This window comes from Lineus longissimus, chromosome 4, assembly GCF_910592395.1.
Source record: "Lineus longissimus chromosome 4, tnLinLong1.2, whole genome shotgun sequence".
In the NCBI taxonomy this organism is placed as follows: domain Eukaryota; kingdom Metazoa; phylum Nemertea; class Pilidiophora; order Heteronemertea; family Lineidae; genus Lineus; species Lineus longissimus.
The window spans coordinates 10,180,815-10,201,652 of NC_088311.1; the positions used below are offsets into that span (position 1 = coordinate 10,180,815).

The following is a 20,838-nucleotide window of genomic DNA, read 5'->3' on the forward strand; positions in this document are numbered from 1 at the left end:
ATTTGGTTTTCTGTATTGTATAAAGTGTTAGGTACACTTTTGAAATCGTCTTACAGCAGAAAATGGCAAAAAACCTTGATATATGGCCTTTAAATGGTATCTAATTTAACTTAATTGACACCAGAAGTTGATTGAAATGTTTGTTTACCCTTCCCAGCAACAATTTTGGGCCTTGGATCATGGAGGTATTATTAAGAAGGAGAGAGAACGGCCTAATAACTCAGAATTAATCCCCTACTAATCCCCGGCTTGCATTGTTTGCCCCATTGTTCTCCAATACACATTCCTCGCGGCAGCGCTCTTTGTGTACGATCATCCCTTCCGACAGCGAATCGAACTGCAGCGCCCTCTATAATTCGACCCGTAGTCGAAAGTTTTATTCTCGTGTTTCGCGCTTTGGTGTTGTTGATTTAGTAATGGCCGCGAGTTCTTCGAGTTCGTGACAGAATTCTCGAAAAAAAGAGACCAAAATCGCAAAAATCGGTTGATAGATTCCAGACGCACAATAGATTTAAGGTTTGTACTATACTTACTTTCAAATTACGAATTTAAGTGTTTCTAAAACTTTCTAGAAGGAACGATTTTGACCAATAAATAGATGAAGGTTTGAATGATTGTGTACATATTGTCAAATGCATGCGAACTGATGCGAACATTTAGAATTTTGTTTCTGAAGATCACCGTTTTCTGGAAAAGCAGTATGGCCACACCCCTCTCTCTAGCTACTTTCTATGGTTGTTGCTATCATCTGGAGTACCTCCATGCTGTTTAAAAGACAGGATGACTATGATATATGCCTACCATCCATTCCATGATCATGTCCATCATCATGTCAATTGTCATCACTTATTCACTATCAGTCAGTCATGATATGATGATGATGATGATGTGAATATGATGACACTTGACAGGATAGTCACATTCAAATACCGGCTAATTGTATTCATTTCTTTTCTTTCTCAGATGAATCTGCATGATGTGTGTCGTCTCTGTGGCTCAGAAAACATACAAAAGAATAGCCATCACCGGCATCAGCCCTGCCAAAAGGAGAAGTTCAAAGTCGCTATAGAGAGAGCTCTCGGGTTTGACGTGTGCATGGATCATGAGAATTATCCCCCATACATCTGTGAAGCTTGCAAGAGGAAACTGGAAAGATGGTGGCGGAGTGGACAATACCGGAAACAAAGTGTTAATATAGCTGTTTCGTCACGTTGTTTTGACGTTCCTGGAGAAAGTTTGTGGAATATCAATGAAGCCAAAGCCATAGGTACTGAATGCGGATATACTTTAGTGGAAAAACAGACTGGATTGTTGTTTCTGCTAATGGGGGAAAACGGTTTCCCTGAGAAATGTTTTAAACTGAAAAGTGACAGGACTTGGGAAATGTACATATATGGACATTTGATAACAGACCCAGTGATGGATATCTCTTCAGCCCATGTCTTAGATTCTAAGGAGGACGTTAGCAAGCTTCTCCATTTCCTGAGTAACTGTCGTCCTTGCCCTGGACTTGGCGGATTTTCTGACTTGTGCCGCGACCTTTTCCCAAGTGGACTGGCTATATTCCGGCGACCAGATGGAACCCTTGAAGCAAAGGAAGACGGACAACATACAGGCAGTAGTTCAATAGTCCGCCACTTAAAGTGTGAACTTTATGCCCCTCCAAATGTTGTTCGTTGCTCAGTCTGCACCCAATACAGGCCCATCTTATGTGCAAAACAAGCTGCATTTTCCCAGAGAACCAGGCTTACTCCAGGTGACCACATCCTTTCCTCCCACACCAGAAATGATAGGCTCTCATCTGGAGCAATGAAATGTAAACTGACGGCCTTACAAAAGGAGAGACATTATTTGAAACGGCATGTGAAAAGCTTGAAGGAAAAAGTTCAAGACTTGTTGAAAAAGGGAGATGTGCAGGTGGCAGATTCACTTAACAAGTCCCTACTGCAAGTGATGGAAGACAATACCAGTAAAGTTCTCCAAAGTTTTGAGGCTGGTTCTCCCATGGAACTGCTCTGGGAACAGCAGCTTTTAGCAGCAAGAAAACCTAGCAAACAGATGAGATGGCATCCTGCTCTTATACGGTGGTGCATAGCACTCCATTCAAAGTCGCCTGCTGCATACCGGATGATAGGCCGAAGTAAATTTCTCTGTTTACCACATGAAACCACTCTCAGGGATTATACTTCTTTCACCAAGTCATCAAGTGGTTTCAATAACGATGTGCTAGAAAGGATAGTGAAGGACCACCTATCAGACATGCCTGATTTCAAGTTTAATGTTAGCTTGCTCTTCGATGAAATGAAGATAAAATCGGGACTAGTGTACTCTGCAGCTACTGGCGAACTGCTAGGATTCTGCGATCTTGGTGACATTAATAATGAGATAGCACAGTTGGTACGGCAGTGTGATGAAAGGGATGATACTCCTACTGTGGCTACACATGTTATAGCCTTCATGGTCCGAGGCCTATTCAGCAATATGGAGGAGACATTTGCTCATTTCCCCTGTACTGGTTTCAGCAGCCATCAGTTGTACTGGGTAGTATGGGAGGCTGTTGGTCGACTGGAAAGTGTTGGATTCTACGTCAGAGCATTTATATCAGATGGAGCATCTCCAAATAGAAGATTTTACCGCCTACATGGAAATGACGCACCTACTTACCACACAACAAACCCATATGATCCTTCTCGGAAGATTTACTTCATTTGTGATCCTCCACACTTGATGAAAACCACAAGAAATAATTGGGAGAATAGTGGATTCCACAACAAAACAAGAAATCTGATGGTATGTATCCATAACTTTCATGAACATCCATATTAGTGTTAAACATAATCAGTAATTGTCCTAAATCGTCCAAGGAGACCTCTACTATTGGTCTTTTTGACCGGTGGGCATCCCAATTGAGTACCATCATTTTGTCTGTTTTTATCACCTTCTCGCCTCAGAAATGTTAATGTAAATAACATTCCAACATTCTTCTTCAGTTTAATGGTCAACCAATAAGATGGCCACAGTTAATAAGCCTAGTAGAAGATGGAGGAAGGTTCAGCCTTGCAAACAAAATGACCTATGATCACCTGCATCTGACACCGCCATTAAGAATGAAAGTGAAGCTGGCAACTCAGGTTAGTTACTTATCAGGAGACATGTTAGCAAGAATGTGACTTATAAACTATGTAAAACAATGTACCTATTGTATTGTGTACAAATGAACGGTATTGGACTGACCATCAATAAATGTACACATGCATACTAGTATACTTGAAGAATAACATATTCCTCATGTTTCAGGTCCTCAGTACAAGTGTTGCTGATGCCTTCAGGATTGTTGGAGGTCATGACACAACATCTGTCGAGAAGTTTGTCCGAATGATGGATCAGTTCTTTGACTGCCTGAATGTTTCAAATCGCTGCACTGGTGCAAGGAAAAGGAAACCAGTTCTTGAACCATACACTTCTCCTGATGACTGGCGTTTCAAGGTAAGCATCAGTTATTGCAAAGACTTGGACAGTCTTGATTCCTGCATGTACTAGTAGAATGTGTGTACACTGCATGTATATTTCAAATGAAATAAATGCGCACCAGCCATAGATATATGCTAAATGTTATTTTCCTTTGCAGTGGCTCGAAGAAGATTTCCTCCATGGCTTCATTGACCAATGGGAAGCTGAAGCACAGGCAGTACCTAACCTGAGTAAGGACCAGAGGAATCGATTATGCCTCAGTAGGGAAACGCTAGAGGGAATCCGAATCACTGGTAGGTGGGAAATTTTGAACACAAACAACATATTTTAAGATGATATTGTTTCTTTTATTGTACACTAGTATAAACAAAGGTCATGAATACATGTATTCACTCAATTGAAGATAATTCTACAACAGTAATAGACATCCGAAGTATTTTACTGCATATACATGTTATCATTCTTGTTTTCAGTGAAATCATTTGTTGCCTTGGCCAGAGATCTCCTGATGTTGCCTGGTGTGACATTCTTTCTCTCCGAAAAACTGTCACAGGATCCGCTTGAAGAGTACTTCTCACAGCAACGAGGGATTGGTGGCCGTTGTGATAACCCAAATGTGCAGCAGTTCAGCAACAATGCGTTAAAGATTCAGGTTGCACGATCACCTGCAGTTCTAGCATCAACTCGAGGTAACTGCCAACATCGACAAGGCAACAACAATGTAATGGATGACACCCCCCTCCCAAAGAGACAAAGACGACTATAAACATTACTATCTTTCTGGGATCTCAATCATGACATTGAAAGATGATTCAAGTGGATTTCTTCAGTTTTTTCCGCAGTGGTTTTTCGGACTTTCGTGACACAGATTTCTCGTTCTTACTCAGTGTGTAGGAGTATGCAGAAACAAATGCCCTGCATCGGAGAGTGACCCAGTTTTTCACAAGCTTGCTCAATAGTAGTTCTTTGAGTTTTTCATCATCTAGATTTGTCAGTTTGTGAAATCCGAGTTGCACAAGTTTGTTGTCAAGAATGGCTGTGGTCAACTTATGATGCAAATTTGAGTTCTGCAGATTTTTCATGTTCGAAGCACACAGCAGAGGTCCAGCTACTAGTTCCATTCTTCGAAAGAGAATGTAAAGATCATCGTTGATTTGAAATAAACCACCCCTGTCTTTGATATCGATCATCTTTTTTGTGTAAACTAAGAAATTTGGAGCTGTTTCAGTTCCTTTGGTGTCCCATGAATCTACAACACTAGCACAGATTGCTGCTGCTGGATTGTTTTTGGCATGTGTTTTGAAGTGCTTTCGAAGTTTCTTCGTAACATATCCCGAAGCATAGCGTAGAATCTGTTCTTCAGTTGGCGAGAGTTTGTACGACGGTTCTTTCACATCAGATGGTCCTGTTGACGCTCCTGACTGAATGCACTTGATCACCTCCAGTGCGGTCTCCTGATACATGAACTGTTTCAGGATGGGGTTATCAAGGCCTACGGTGCCGTTAATGAGATTTTGAAATGTCCTGTCCATCTCCTTATCGAGACGCAATTTGTGAAAACCTTCCACTTGAAATTAGAGGCTCTGATTTGTCCTTGATTTGGTGATGCTGGCTTCGTTGATGCCGCTCCACAGCTTCGTAACAAAGTCTTTGACAACATTGTAGGCTTCACTGGTCTGACACTGTTGCAGTAATTGAGAAACTTCCTTATCCAACCTCGGTAACTTGTGGCGAACATTCTTGAGAGAACGCTGAAGAATGTCGGCGGATTTACTTCTCAATTCCTCTTCACTGAAATGTGTGACTGAAATTAAAAAAAGAAAATTAAGAACAAGCATGATACTAGTACACATGTACACTCCGGTAAAACAGGCTACAATGTAAATTGTAAATGTATGTTAATCATGCAAAATTAAAAATATGTTCAAATTCAAACTTACCATGAGGCTTTTGTACAGTTTTCGGGGCAGTTTTCTTCAAAGCCTTCTCCTTCGGCTTCGTGATCTCATTTTTCTTCTTGGGCTCGCTGACAATGATGCTGGCGACCGAATCCGGCGACTTTCTTTTCACCCCTGAAATTGAATAGTAGAAAGTTCAGTGAATCGAATGTAGAATTTAAGTCAAATAAAGAGATGTAATTATAAATTAATATGGATACGAGTATAACCATGCCCATGGTGGTATTCTTAATAATACCTCCATGGACGGTATAACTAACAGGCTCATTGGTCAGGACACATCAGGTGGACAATGTCAATGAAAATCATATTTATCTCAATCTCAACCGTTGCTTACCTTTTAAACTGTTTTCCTTGCCCATTGCACTGATCTCGTTGCAACTGCTATCACTGTCAGTGCATTTCATGCATATCCACTCTCCAGCAGGCACTGTGTCTGGTTGCATACCAACACAATTATAATGGTGCCACACTATCACGCATTCTGGAGAGTCACAGGCTATCATCTCATCAGTTTCCGCTCCACCGCATATACAGTAAACATCGGCATCACCATCGTCAGCTTCGAGAGCGATAAGATCATCTTCTTCAGCAAAAAAACTTTCAAAATCGTCGAGCATCAGGTATTCATCCCGATCATAGGCCGCCATGTTGTTTAATGAGTTGCCACAGTGAAATGACGAAGAAGACGCCCGATTAGTCACGGAAGTTGCCGATCGCGACTCGGAAACTAGCTCGGCAGTTTCCGATACTTTCCGACATAACGCGCTCGGCCGGCCGGGGTATTGGAAGGGATTAACGCGAGGGGTTTCGAATACACATATCTATGGTCGGAAGGATGATTGTATTCTTTGAAGTGGGCTCCGTTCTCTCTCCTTCTTAATAATACCTCCATGCTTGGATACAGTATCTTTAACTTTATAATTTTCAAAAAAACCGCTGCCAAATATTTTGTAGATGCCTATAGAGTCTCTCAAAATCAACCAATCAGAGGCCTCCTTATATACAGGTACGAGATGCCTGTTTGAATTCATGGTATGCCTGCATTGGTTCCACTGAAATTTAGTATACACGATTTTCATCTGCAATCATCCGCCTTATCTTTCATCATCAAGTTCTAAAAACGAATTTAATATAATGATCAACTATTACACTTATTATACATCGACATTATGGGAGATAAGAAAAGGTCTGGAAGGCGAAACAAACGTAAACTTGGTGGAGCTTGTGGCAAGCAGAAAATCCAAGATGGCGGCCCCCATGGGTTGAATGTTGACATTGACAACATGAACACTTCTGCATCCTCCAGAAAAGTTGGATGGTGGTTTAAAGGGCAGTGACATTCAATCTAAGACTGTTGAAAAGTTTCAGGAAGGTTTTGTTTTGCAAGATGTTGGCATCCTGTGCGACTTTTTTTTGGGAACTGTATTGTGTACAGAATGCACAGACTCTGTGCAGTGCTTCATGAGGGTCGACACTTCTCAAGGTTTTGCCCAAGATTTAGTGGCCACATGTGACTCGTCTGACTCTGAACAGTTACTTTTCACCACGTCAAAGAGATGTAAGAACACAGAGGTAGTCAGGGGGAGGAAAACCCCCATGGAAGTGAATGCAAGGATGGTGGCATTCACACGTGCAATTGGAAAGGGGTATACGGCTCTGCAGCTCTTCTCGAAGTACCTGAACTCGCCGCAATCATTGGCCTACTCCAGCTACAGAAAGTTGCTCAATCGTCAGCATGATGCTGCAAAGACTGTAGCAGTGAATTCCATGAAGGATGCTGCTGCAGAGGTCAAAGCAACCAAGGGGACGATGTTGCTGTGTCCGTGGATGGGACGTGGCAAAGACGTGGCCATGCCAGCCATCATGGTGTTGTGTCTGCTATGTCGGTGGACACTGGAAAGTGTGTTGACGTGGAAGTGCTGTCCAACATTTGCAAAGGATATCAGTCATGGGAGAGACGAGATAACGAGTCCGAGGAGTATAAGCGGTGTACGGTCGACCACAAGTGTAGCAGCAACCATACGGGAAGTGCAGGCGCAATGGAATCGGTCGGAAGTGTGCAGATGTTCTCTCGCTCTGAGGATCTTCGTGGTTTGAGATACACGGAATACCTTGGAGATGGAGATTCTTCCTCCTTCTAATGCGTCTGTGATGCTGAGCCATATGGGGAGAACGTTACATTAACAAAGCTTGAATGTGTTGGCCATGTCCAAAAGCGAGTGGGCACAGGTTTGCGAAAACTGAGAACCCAGTACAGGGGGAAGAAACTTGCTGATGGCAAAGGACTCTCTGGTGCTGGGCATCTCACAGAACAGAGGATTGACACTCTTCAGAACTACTTTGGGTTTGCCAAAATAGTGGCAATCTGATTGAAATGCAGAAGGCTGTCCTAGCCAGCCTGTACCATGTCGGCAGTACGGACGCCAACCATAATCATGGCATGTGTCCCGTGGGGAACGATTCATGGTGTAAATATGCAGCTGATCAAGCAGGGTTTAAACACAAGCATGGGTTACCTGAGATCATCATTGACCTGATAGAACCATTCTATCATGAAATCAGTGATGCCTCCCTGCTGGGTAAATGCCTCCATGGAAAAACACAAAACAACAATGAATGCCTAAATAAACTTATCTGATATTGATGCAGCTAGGAGGTCTTTTTGGGGCAAAAAACAATTGAAGAGGCTGTGTATGGTGCTGTAGCACAGTTCAATGATGGCAATGTTAGTGTTCTGAAACCGTTAGAACTTCTGGGAATAGAGCCGGGACAATTCACTGCAGAATGTTCAGCTACCGTGGACGCGAGGCGCATCAAACAGGCAAATAAAAAAACTGCAGAACCAGCGAAAAGCCGTCCTAAAGTCATCCGAGCCCGTAGAAAAGGCTTTCAGGACAAGAAAGAGCAAGAGGAGGGCAATGTGTATGAAGCAGGGGGACATTAGACTATGGGTGACATTTAATGTATGCTTGACCTGAACTTGAACTTTGCAAGCTATTTTCTAAGTTTCGCATTTTCGACCAAATGGGGTGTGCTTAAAACACTATAAAATCTAAAATATTCAGGGAAACTCAATGAAACTTTCAGGAAAGTTACTTGACAAAGTTATCTAAGGATGACCGCAGGAATTTCAGATATCTTTATCAGAAGGTCTATTATTCATTGCATAAATATATGATGAGGGGGTCAGAAATCGCAAATTGTGAAAAAAGGGTGTAAATTGGTTTTAAAATCAAAAACAAAAAATCTGCTGCGGTCAGGACATTGGTTTATGTATAATCAAAGTAATATGTAATTTTCAAGACTCTGCTATGTATAGTTTTTGAGATATCTTGTTTGAAAGATTTTGCCAGTTGCGCGTTCCGGCGGCCATTTTGGATACTAATTAGCATAATTCATGCGAAATAAATTTTGAAAATTAATCGCAACTTAAGTCCACTTTCACGGTACAAAGGAAATTTCCCTGGCTTTAGGGTTGTCAAAATTGGGTTTAAAAGGCAGAAGCTAAAGCAACCACATTCGACTGACACCGGTGAGAACATTTTACATCATAGTGAGAGTTATGAATGTGTACGATGTAGGCTTTCCTTTTAGAACACTGTTTAATCATGATTCTTCTTTTCCAGAAATTAACCTGCCTCAACCATGGAAACAGACCCTGCCAAAAGAGGACCATGTATGGATTTCAAAGCCTTTGTTCAAAGTCAACACCAGTACCGGAAAGCCAGAGTTCGACCCAGACCGTGCGACGAAACTGTGGTACTACCCACCTCAACCTTTTTGCAAGCCGTCACATCCCCCAAGAGTTGATCGCTATTTTGCCAAGAAGTTCTTCCTTTGGATGCCCCGTCTGTTGTGGAGGGTTCGTCTTGTCTGTAATAATGACCGTTGCAACAAGCGAGAACTTAGGGGTGCTGGGTTGCACAGGACGACTCGACAAGTCTTCGACATTGACAGGATGTACAATATGGGAGCGGAGTACTACGAGTGTGCCTCCTGTAAAAAGAAGTACATCAACTGGAGTCTTCCCCTATTGAAGCAACCATCCCTTGGTCAACAGCTCCAGTTCCCCTGTGTCCTAACGTACAGGTACACGTGTGACATTCGAGTGGTTCGTGCTCTGCACCAGAGAGGAATGGGGAACAGTACCAACCAGATGGCCATAAAGATGAGAGAGCAGCATGGGGAAGAGAGGATGAAGAGGACTATCCACTACTTGACGGATGCAGATGTCTTTGTGAAGGCCCAGTCAAGTGGCCTCATTCAGAGTCCTAGATTTGACCCGCCACCAAAGAGGCACCCTTTGCCAGATCCAAGATGGTTTCTTCACGCCTATGGCAGAGATGTCCCGAGGTGAAGGCAGCCATTACATCCATCTTTGGAAGAGTCTTAAAGATGGATTCTACTAAAAAGGTGAGAATGAATTTCACTCATAACTCTGTTGTTGTGTATATGATAAACATGCTTTAACCTGTTGTTGTTGCATTCTTATTCTTATTCTAATTTGTATTCTTATTTCTTCAGGTCGTGAAGAAACTTGCTGGTGCAGTTGCTGGTACAGCGAATTGGTGTACCAATGTTGGTAATGAGCACGGCCAGGTGCTGACCAGTGTCCTCACTTCCCGTGTTATGACCGAGACGGGGCTGCAGTTGGTCGAGATCAACCAGAAAACCTCAAACAGCTGGTTAGTATTTATCATATCCTCTATTTATTTCGTGTCTCATTTTTGTTGTGTGTGAACATATTTTGAGCATCATTCCCATCTCATATATTTCAGGTATGCTCCTCGAGCCAGTAGGATGGAGCTTGAGGTGACCAAGCAGGCCATGACTTCGGCAGTTCCCCTGAGGACTGCGACTGCACCATTGCCAGCCCCTGAGCAGCTCAGGACATCTCCTCCATGAGTGGACATTGAAGAACAACAAGAGTTTTTCCTGCCTGACAACACCGCCAGACAGGCCAAAGTGAGGAGCGACGCAGTGAAGAAGCGCCTGTTCCCGGTAGCTCTACCATTCACCGACTCCAGTCTCTCTTCCCAACCACAGCCGATCTACATCAGACTCGCACCATCGTCATCTTCAACGACGACAACCAGCGTGCCGGCCGTGCCAGTTTCCATCCAAGTCGACCGCCTGGAGAAACAGAAAACAGAAGCTGCAAGGAGAGGAATGCAGAGAATACATCAAGCACGCCAAATTTCGAAAATGTGGCAGGTGTGGGCTGCCCCAGGATGCCAGTACAGGCCACGCGCAATACTACGGCAAATACCTTTGTCCTTCGAGTGATCCTGGCACAGCTGAGGAGTGGTTGGCTGTACAGAAGGAGACGAGGGGAAGAAAGAGGAATTAATCCATGTGAGTGATCCATGCGAGAGAAAAAACCAAAAATACCCCAAAAAACAAACAAAAAAAACTCTTAAACGTCTCACTGCCTTGTACGAGGGTTTCGATTCCCTCCCGATGCGAAATTCATAAGAAATTGTGATACATCAGAGCTGGTGCAAAGTGGGCAGATTGCTTTGTGGCCCCGCGAGGCAGTGAGACAGTATTATTTCTTAAATATTTCTATAAGAACTGCTCTCAAAGTTATGACTACAGTGTGTACAGAGCAGAAACCAGTTTTACCTGACTAAAAACCGACAATTCTAGACCTGAAAGCAGTTTTATCAGTAGAACCCCTTTAAGGATTTGTGAATTTATGCCAATTAGCACCAGATTGATCACGTGCATGACCACGTGCCGTTCGGGTGGCGCCCCTGATTAGGCACTAGAATCTACCGCTAGTGGGTGTCATTTAATCTCTAAATGTGGAACCGCCAACACCCTCAAGTTTTGGTCCAATTTCTTAGGTTCATTGTAGATGAAATTCTCCCGGTTTAAGAGGTTGGTGCCCAAGTGGCCGCGTTTACCTAATGGGGAGCTGCGCAAGGACTACAGTGAGGCAGCAAGGAAATATAAGGCTAACCGTGGGAACAAGAAGTATGTGGCTAAGAGGCAGGAGATGGTGCACAAGGAGGCTGTGAATCGTTGCAAGGTGGTGCACTAGATGCTCATGACCATCTCACTTTTCTTTGCCAGTACGAGATGCAGTTTGGTGCATTTGTGGGCCGTACATTTCACTGGATGTGCGAGAACTGCATCGGATACTGTGGCTATGTGGTTCAAAGTATGGACGAGGAGGTGGAGTCTCCCAACACTCCACTCTAGGTATGTCGACATCGCCAGTAATGGTGGCGGCCATTTCCTGCCAAGGAGCCATTCCTGGATTTGCCTCACTGGCAATACCGGTATCCCCCGAAAAGCGCCTTTCTCATTGGTTCGTGGGGGGAAATCCTTGGGTTTCCTGCCCAATGACGTAGAGGAGATTCCCCTCTACCGCCTCGTTTTCGAAATTTTAGAATTCATAATCATTTGTCGCTTCAACTTGGAGGCCAAATTTTGCTTCACTTTCAGCCACCTAAAAAACTTTTTGGTGAGGATCGGAAGTTAACACAAGGTATGTAGGTATGTAAGTATTATCTTACTACTTATGTAGCATTTGTCTGAGTTTCATTGATTTATTACAACGAGAAGCTGCAAAAAGCGAAACGGAATGCGGATGGGTGTCAGTGATGTAGGCTGCCATTGTAATGGTTAGCCCAAATTTACCTGTTTTTCATGAGGAATAATCACACATTGATATTCATTCAAGTTCTTAAATCATGTGCCAGAAGTGTTTTTGTTTATGTCTAGATACTATAGAAGCATGTCAGTAAGAATGTGGATTATCCAATAAGCTGATGATTGTCGATGTTGAGGCTATGAAGTGATGCCGTTTTAGCTGTCCAGATCACGTGACCGTATTGGTGCAATCTAATTGGCTCACTTCGTTTGTTTACAAACATATAGCCATGTGCTCAGCTGGAGTTAGTTATGAATTATGCCTTATAATGCACTGTTATGTGTTTTTAAATCTCTTTCACACTTATTTTCTTTTAGTATGCCCTTCAAAAAGGCACGCCGGCCATTTTCGAAGAATCCAGGCATCACTGCCAGCAGACACTTCAGAATTTTTGAAAGGACATGTCCTCTGGATGTTCCTGACAACCTGCAATCGCAGTCGTGCTGAAACAAAAAGGAAACTGTTTGCTCTCATTCCATCAACATCACTGACAGAAGAAAATTCTGATTCTATTATGAGAAACTTGGACTCGCGATTACAAATGTTGATTACGAAGTACAATAGTTACCACAAGTTGACAGACGTTTCTGAATTTAACTCATTCTGAGTGTTGTGCACAGAAAGGTTTGTGATGACTCCTTCCGATATTGACACTGTAGGCCTACAGGCTGTTGAGTCTGTCTGCCAAGCGCCACAGGGGGAGACTGTTGTTATTCCACCTTCGGCAGAGGCTCAGACTACTCTTGTTCCACCTTCACCAGTGAAATCTAGAGCTGTTGCGAAGTGCAGCAGGTGCAAATCTCTCAGAAAGTCTGTCATGGGGATGCGTGAAAAACAACTTGAGCTTCAAAAAAGGGAAAGTTGGCTGTTAGCAGATTTCAGTAAACAATCCAAGAAACATGCTCATGTGAAAAGACTAAATCAGAAAGTGAAACAAAAAGATGAACAAATAGCAAAACTTCAGGACGATTCAGGACTTTACAAAAGTTTGAAGGAAGCAAGGAAGATGATTTCCGTCCTAAGGTGGTCCTCGGGTGTCATTTATATCAAAACAGAAATTTTCCCGATTTTTCAAAAGTTGCAGAAATGCATTGATTGATGTCTGAAGAACATGTTTTTACATTGTTTTTTCCTACTAAATCACTTATTCGAGCACAAAAATGAACTTATTGTGAACAAGTCTCCCATAATTTGTAAAGATTCTAAGACAATAAAGATTGTTTACCCCTAAAACACGCTACTTTGATCGATAATATCTCCGTAAGTATTGTGCCGTTTTGACATCGGCAGGCGCCATTTTTGTTCCATGAAACCAGCTGTTCTCGAATCAACAATCAACAAGCCAAGAACATTCACGAATCATCCCGACAATTCCCTTATAAGGGACCGGTATTTTCCAAGAATATAGGTCAGACGCGTCTTTACATAATTTATGTGGTTCAAAGTTGACCAGGCATGCGCAATGAGCGCAGTTTTGAAACTGGGCATGCGCAGTAAGTATTCAGATGTTCATTTGTTTTACTGCACATGTACAATGAAGCTTCCATTGTTTCTGGTAGCCATTTGTAAACAAAAACCATTGTTAGTTCACAATAGCTGGATACTCAAACAAACCATTCATATTTAGATATTTTGGCACAATAGCGACATGACAAGGGTAAAGAAAAACTCAAAGGAAACTAGCTCATTCGGAGTAAGTCGTTCGAAGCATAAACGTGGACGGAAAGCGGCTCCAAAAGGGGCCCAAATGAAACAACCAGATTCTACAAGGCGTGCCAAATGCATCAGAGCACAGAGGTAGAGTGAACGAAGGGTTACATGGGGCAAGTGTTTTCAAGGCTTTAAGCCAGGATGACAATGATGACAGTAATAAAGAGGGTGAACATGGTGAAGTCAAAACTCGATTCACAAAAAAACTTGAGTATCTGGCAAATATCAGTGGTGTTTATAGCCATGCTGAACATTGTGTTGACGATGCCCCAGAATATGGTTTTGTGGACTTGTGCTGTATGAATAAAATGATGGCGGATGCCCCAGAGGTCTGTCCGGAATGTGACTGCCGTGAAAGAAATTTTGTACATTTGTCTGGGGATGACAATGGCTTTGCCATGAGGCTTGTCCTGCAGTGCCAAGAATGTCGGTGTGTCTTGGCAAAGGGATTTTCAAGTCAAATGTCAACAGACGTTCCGTTTTCACAACAATCAGTAGCCTTGAATGTGAAAGAAGCAGAAATAGAAAAATACAAGAAACAAGTGCAAGATCTGCAAAGGCAGTTGCATGTGAAAGACATGGTTTTAAAAGAAACTGAGGTGCGCTTAAAGGCTCAGATAGATGTGTTGAAGGCAACAATTGTTGATCTTTTGTCTGAGAGGAATACAGCCAATGAAAAGGTAAAGGTTTTGGAGAAAGATCTAGCTAGTGCACAGGGGCAACTTGAGCAGGCTAGAGCAAAATTGAAAAGTCCTTCTGGAAAATCATTTCTAGAGGTGAGGGAAAATACTGAAGGAGTTTTGATGGCTAGGGATGCTTTTAGTGGGAAAAGATCTGCTCAGTTTGCATGTGTGCCAAGGCCAGAACTTCCTGCTTCTGAAGCAGGTCCGAGGTCTTTAAGTGAAAGGTCAAAGTATTTGCGAAAGGTCCTCAATATGCTCTCAAGCAATAAAGAGCCCGGTCACAAGGACTTGGTTTCTTTACTTACACACTTTGTGAAGACAAACAAAGACATTGGGTGAGGTCAAATCTCAGAGTTTACTAAGTGTTAACACCAGGTGTTAAGAAAGTGTTCCAAAACCCCGAGATTTGACCTCCTCACTTGACTCCTAGTTAACACTTTCTTAACACCGAGTTGACACTAAGTTAACACTTGGTAGACACCTAGGGAACACTTTGATCGCTCAGGTGTTCCCTTAATCTGAGGAAGTGGCCAAGTGTTAAGAAAATGCATTACAGATCGTGTACATCAGGTGTTAACCTCCTGGAGGTTAACACCTGTGAGAGGTCAATTCTCAGAGTTACAAAGGCAGCCATGTTTGCGATTCCTATGTTTCAAGTTGTTGCCCTAAGACATAATAGAAGAGCAGAGAACTTTATTCGAACGCCTGCCTACAGTGGAGAACCGATTGAGCGGCATATGAGGCTCAACCAAGAACAATTTGATCACCTTGTTGATTATTTTCATGGATGGAGGCAGGCTAATCACCAGGGGAATGGCCAAGTCAACGCAAGTACATCTTCAAGAAGAATGAAAACTTTTTTGCACTACCTCGCTTCAGGAGGCTTTCACAGACAGGTCGGTTATGCTGTTGGTTATGCTAAGCCAACTGCAATATTACATGTGACTGAGGTTTCTGACTTTTTCTTTGACATAGCTGCGCGTCATATTTCATTCCCTGAGCAGGATGAGTTTGATCAACTGGCCCAGCCTCTGGTTGATATCGACGGAGTTGAGCGGCAAGTGATTCTTTTCATAGACGGCGTTATTGTGAAAATCCAAAAGCCTGATAGGGCTGGTGATGCGTATTACTGTGGGAGGCCGGGGAAATGTTGCGACTCCATCAACGTGCAGTACGTTGTAGATCGATTTGGCAGGGTAAGACACGTTATAAGCGGAGTACCTGGATCGACGCACGACAAAACAGCGGCCGAGTGGTCTCGAGAATTGTTCGACTTCCTTCAGCAACTTCCAGAGGAGTATGTTATGCTTGGTGATCCTGCCTACAGGAACCTGCACCGATCTGTGCTGATTACTTTTACTGGAAATAATCTTCGACAGGAACAACTAGATTTTAACAACAGATGCACTCGACTCCGTCAAATAGTTGAGAGGTCTATCGGATGTACTGAACTGATATGGAGGATCAATCAGCTAAAACTTAAGAGAATAGGTACGCTGCGAAATATGGCCCTGTTTTTCCATCAAAATGCACTGTAGCAACATGCGTGTTACACAACCTTTACACCAATTTCTTGGCTTGAACCATATGTGAAAGACAAAGACAAAAGTAAAATAACTGAAAATGATTGCTTATTCTTAGTATCCCCAATTTAGTAACTGAAAGAGAAGCCTACTTGGCTGTCCAATCTGTGGCATGTCACTACTTGTAAACAAATCCTGAACCAAAAATATGATGGAATAGTCATGGCTAGAACTGAAGAAACAAAATAGTCTGTTATCACACAACAATTGTACCTCTCTGTTTTGTGGGTGTAGTATAGATCAAGCCACCACTATAAAGAGCCATCTATAAAATTGACTAAAACTAATTCCATGCTGTTAGCGTGACAAATCGCAGTTTCTGTAACTGTTTTCATCAATAAAATGTTGTTCACTCAGCAATCATGGTAATTAATTGCATAAAAAGAGTCTTGTCTGTATGACGGAACTCGGTGCTTGAAAAATCCGGTATTGAGCGGGTTAGTAGGGACTGTAATTTAGTCGGTATCAGGTAATTGTTCAATAATGGTTATTCCTCTCTCCTCCAACACAGCAGCACGGAATAAACGAATCTCGTACACAAGTTCACGGAGCGTATCCCTGATTTCTTTCATCAAGTCACAAGTTTGCTCTTGATGTTGCACAGAAGAGTTCATGAAATCACTTTCGTCCCTGGCCTTCTTTCCTGTGGTCACCGGGGGCATCATTTGTGAAGCAGGACGTTTTTTTCCGGCACTGGTACTGGCATCGGTTCCTGCCTGAACAGTTGGCGTTCCAGACCTTGATGTCGAAGGGGATGGAGTACTCCTATCTGAGCTGATGACAACACCGCGGTCATCTGGTATGCTGCAGTTTTCATCGCTAGGGGTTTGGGGTCGGGAGTTCGTTGCAGATCCTGGCCTAGTGATGCCGGTTGGTGTCATAACAATTGCAGGTCTGGCTGCCCCGCCCTTCGGATAATAAAGTCGATGGAAAGAGTCAAAAAGTTCAAATAATTCACGAGAGTCCTTGAGTTTTAAACCAGGGTGCATATCATCTGTTGCAGCCCCTGAAGCCTGCTGTGTCTTGATGGCATCTCGATATTCCTTCCCTAGGTTCTTAAGCATATTTTCAACCACTTCGGCGTGGGTACCAACGTGGTTCCCTACTGCTGCATAAAATTCCTGGACCAGAGCATTCTTCTTGGCACGACGAAATGCCTCATGGTGATCAATCATGTACTCAAGAGTTTGCATCCTCTTCTCGAGTGTCCACTGGAAGCGTTTCTTCCCCTTTCCATCCATGATGACTGCTCAGATGACAGACTTACACTAAAGATCTACGCATAGTCCAATTCAACCTCTCTTCAACATGGGCAAAGTGCCAGACCTGTGCAACCAGGAAACCAAGTGAAACTCACATCATTATGTAACTGTGGCATGGATTATTTACCACTGACATGCGCCAGGCTTGGCACCTTGCCCATGTAGAAGTAAAGTATCTAGAAGGTGTTAGGAAAGTATTATTCAAGTGTAATCTTGGTGTAACCCAGGTGTCACCAAGGTGTTAACCTGAACTTGGTGTCTAGGGTTCAGGTTAACACTTTTCACAGAGATTACACTTGGATAATCTAGGTGTAGAGTTTTGACCTCACCCATTGTGTTAGAAGCATGCCAAAATGCCAAGATCTCAGTGATAGAAAAACTGTCCCCTGGGGATTGTGTGGATTTGAAAGTTCTACTCAAACTACCCATGAGTAGATTTCGGGACCTGAGACTTTTCTTAGAAACCCACGGTGTTAGTATATTTGTATATCTGAAAAATGGGGTAGCTGAGAAACCCTCAGCCATTGCATTTTGTCGTGTGAAGTCAGTTGTTGGTACTATAAAACATGTACACAAACATCATATATGTGCTAAGTCTAAATTCATTGACCTCCCTCTCAAATTCAAAGGCGAGTTATGGCTAAAGATAGGTGGAGACAAAGGTGGATCATCTACGAAGTTAGTGTTGGAATTGGCTAATCTGGTATCATGCAATGCACCAGAAAACACAGAGTTGCTGGGCCTGTTTGAGGCGTATGATTCCTTCGAAAATATTTGGGAGGTTTTTTCCCCCACTAAGAGAGGAAATATCCGAACTCGAAGGAAAGGTTTTAGAGTTGAACGCTGAAGGCGGTGTCAGTACATTGTACAAGAGTAGATTATTCCTCTTTGGTGATTACGCTTGGTTGTGCAGTGTATTGGGTCACCAAGGTGCTTCCAGCTCATACCCATGCATATTTTGCTGTGTTCCCTTGTCGTGCTTGAGGGAAAGAACCAGTGAGGCTCATACTCCTCAGTTAAAAGTAGATGGGAAATGGGTTGCTAATGGAAAGTGTCAGTTTCAAACTAGGACAGATCTCATGTACAGGGTAGACCTTGCTAGTTTTCAAAATTACAAAACGAACCCTACAAAACGAACGAGCAATGGGAAGTACCACCATTCGATCATTTGAGAAAGATTGTTCCCCATATCTATAAGCCAAGTTGTACCACCCCCACTGCATATATTTCTTGGTTTGGTTAAACATTCGTATGAACATCTGGAAAATAAGTGCATAGAAATTGACAGGGAACAAATGGGGGATGAGGAATGTGAAAAAGCGAAAAAGCTATATCAGTCTTGGCAAAAACTTTCTAATGAAGTCTCGGGAACTAGTTTGGAACTTTCTGAACTGAAAAATGAAGTTGAAGAAAAAAGCCGGTTCTTGAAATGTATTGAAAAACGAAACTGATCAGCGTTTCCAGGTGACACAAACCGGGTGTGCAGTAGCCCAGTTTGCATTGAGAGCAGGGCAAATTTGAATCCCCAGTGGATTATTTGTTACAAATGTAAATTATCTGTTCACAAAAAATGTACAGGGTTGACAAGTAATGATGAATTGGAAGATGACGATTTTTCGTACCAATGCTTTTCGTGTAAGGGAGTCACCACTCCCAAAAAAATGATTAATGATTGCAAGCAGATTGTCAAAGAGTTAAAAGATTCTGAGAAAAAGTTGTCTACCAAGTTGAAAGCTGTTGAAAAACAATTGGAAGAGGTTTTTGAGGTGGTCAAAAAACATCAGGGTCCACTGGAATTGGCTTTGAATGAAGGTTTAGCAGGACTTCATATCTTTTAGCAGGCTTATCATAGTAATTCCTTTGTTTGCAACCACTGCAAAAAGATTATTGAAAACCCCCAAATCCTTGTTGGAGTTTTGCAAAATCATCATGAAGTCCATGACTTGTTTTGGAGCTTATTCAGCCAACTCTTATTCATGTACAGATTGATCTCTGCATCTAGATTTCTAGAAGAAAGTGAAATCCAAAGTTTAACAGAAGCCTGTCACAGTTTTGGTGCATGGTATCCCTCCAAGTTCCCAACAGATACAGTGACTGTTAAGTACACTTATTAATTTTTCACGTTCCAGAATTTGCTGCAAAGTGGCAAACGCTTGGGTTACTTGGAGAACAGGGGGCAGAAAGTATCCATCGATTGATAAATCAGGATATGTGAACATATGCAGGTGTCAGGGACAAAACCGAGTAAATAAAACTGGTGTGTCAGAACCATGCGCTAAGGTCTACGGCCAATTTGTCGGAGCACTGCAAACCAATTCCCAAAAAATGCAGATTGCTTATTGGTGGCAAGCCCTGCAAGGGATACTTGGAAAATGTTAAGGGAAATGCGAATGTGAGGCATTGCAAAAAATGTAGAGGTGAAGTGTGTATTTTATAAGAATGACTATTTTGATCATGCTGAAACTTATATTAAATGGTACAAATCAGAGAATTATCTAAATAAAAGTTGTAATATAACATAAAATATGTGGTTTTGTTTTTCTATCTCAGCTCACTGAATAATTAAAGGCAACTTTAATCAACCAGAGGACACCTACTTGGCATGGTATAAATTGTGTCTACAGTGAAATAATAGCCCTAAGATGTCACAAACTAACCTAACAACCTTATAACAATGACCCTCCCTTGGTACTTTCTGTGGATAGTCATCCCATGTGCTCACTGTTTACCTATTTAACATAATCAGGTAAATAAACCACGTGAGCCCCCTATATCCAGGTAGAGGAACTATCGATTTCAATTCTTTGGCTAACAGATGTGTGTGACGAGTCAGGATTTCCGTTTGCGCCCAAATCTGGGAAGATTCTGGCCATGAGAGGGGTCAAAAACTGTTACAGGTTAACAAATGGAGACAAAGGACAAATTACAGTCCATTGTTGTTTCAGTGCGTCAAGTATGCATGTATCTCCTATGGTCATTTTTCCCCTCAAACGCATCAATGCTTCATACCTCAATGGTGCAGAAGATTATTGCATTGGTAGGTCAGAAAGTGGGTGGATGGACTCTGCCGTCTTTTATGAATGGTTGGTCAATCATTTTCACCCCACCCTGAAAGAAAATGGGGTGAAATTCCCTGTAATCCTCTTTCTTGATGGGCATAGCTTTCACATCAACCAAGAGACAAAGTAAATACTGTCTAAAAAATGGTATACATCTCTCCTGCCTGTTGCCCCATGCCTCACACATTGTGCAACCTTGTGACTTGACCCTGTATAAGTCACTGAAATCAACTTGGTCAAAGGCTGTAGAAGAATTTCAAAAAGAACACGTAGGTGAGTATGTGACCAAGAGAGAATTTTGCCCAGTTTTCAGAAAGGCCTACGAGACATCAATGGAAAAATCCCAGGAGATCGCAGAAAATGGATTCAGGAAAGCTGGGCTGTAACCCTGGGATGTGGCCGCCATCGATATGACCAAGACCCTTCCATCCATGTAGTTCAGTAGTTT

The 20,838-nt window shown here is 42.5% G+C and overlaps 2 protein-coding genes across 2 annotated transcripts in view; one reads left to right on the forward strand and one right to left on the reverse strand.

The window, feature by feature from the left end:
* The window catches only part of LOC135486522 (bifunctional peptidase and (3S)-lysyl hydroxylase JMJD7-like), a 67,064-nt gene that overhangs the window by 24,767 nt on the left and 21,459 nt on the right, over positions 1 to 20,838 (reverse strand). The window lies entirely within an intron of this gene.
* LOC135486022 (uncharacterized) lies at positions 426 to 4,402 on the forward strand. Its single transcript, XM_064768475.1, has 7 exons — positions 426 to 516; positions 964 to 2,790; positions 2,991 to 3,131; positions 3,298 to 3,486; positions 3,629 to 3,764; positions 3,945 to 4,160; positions 4,359 to 4,402. Exons 2-7 carry the CDS (start codon positions 964 to 966, stop codon positions 4,400 to 4,402), a joined length of 2,553 nt encoding a protein of 850 aa, XP_064624545.1. The 5' UTR covers positions 426 to 516.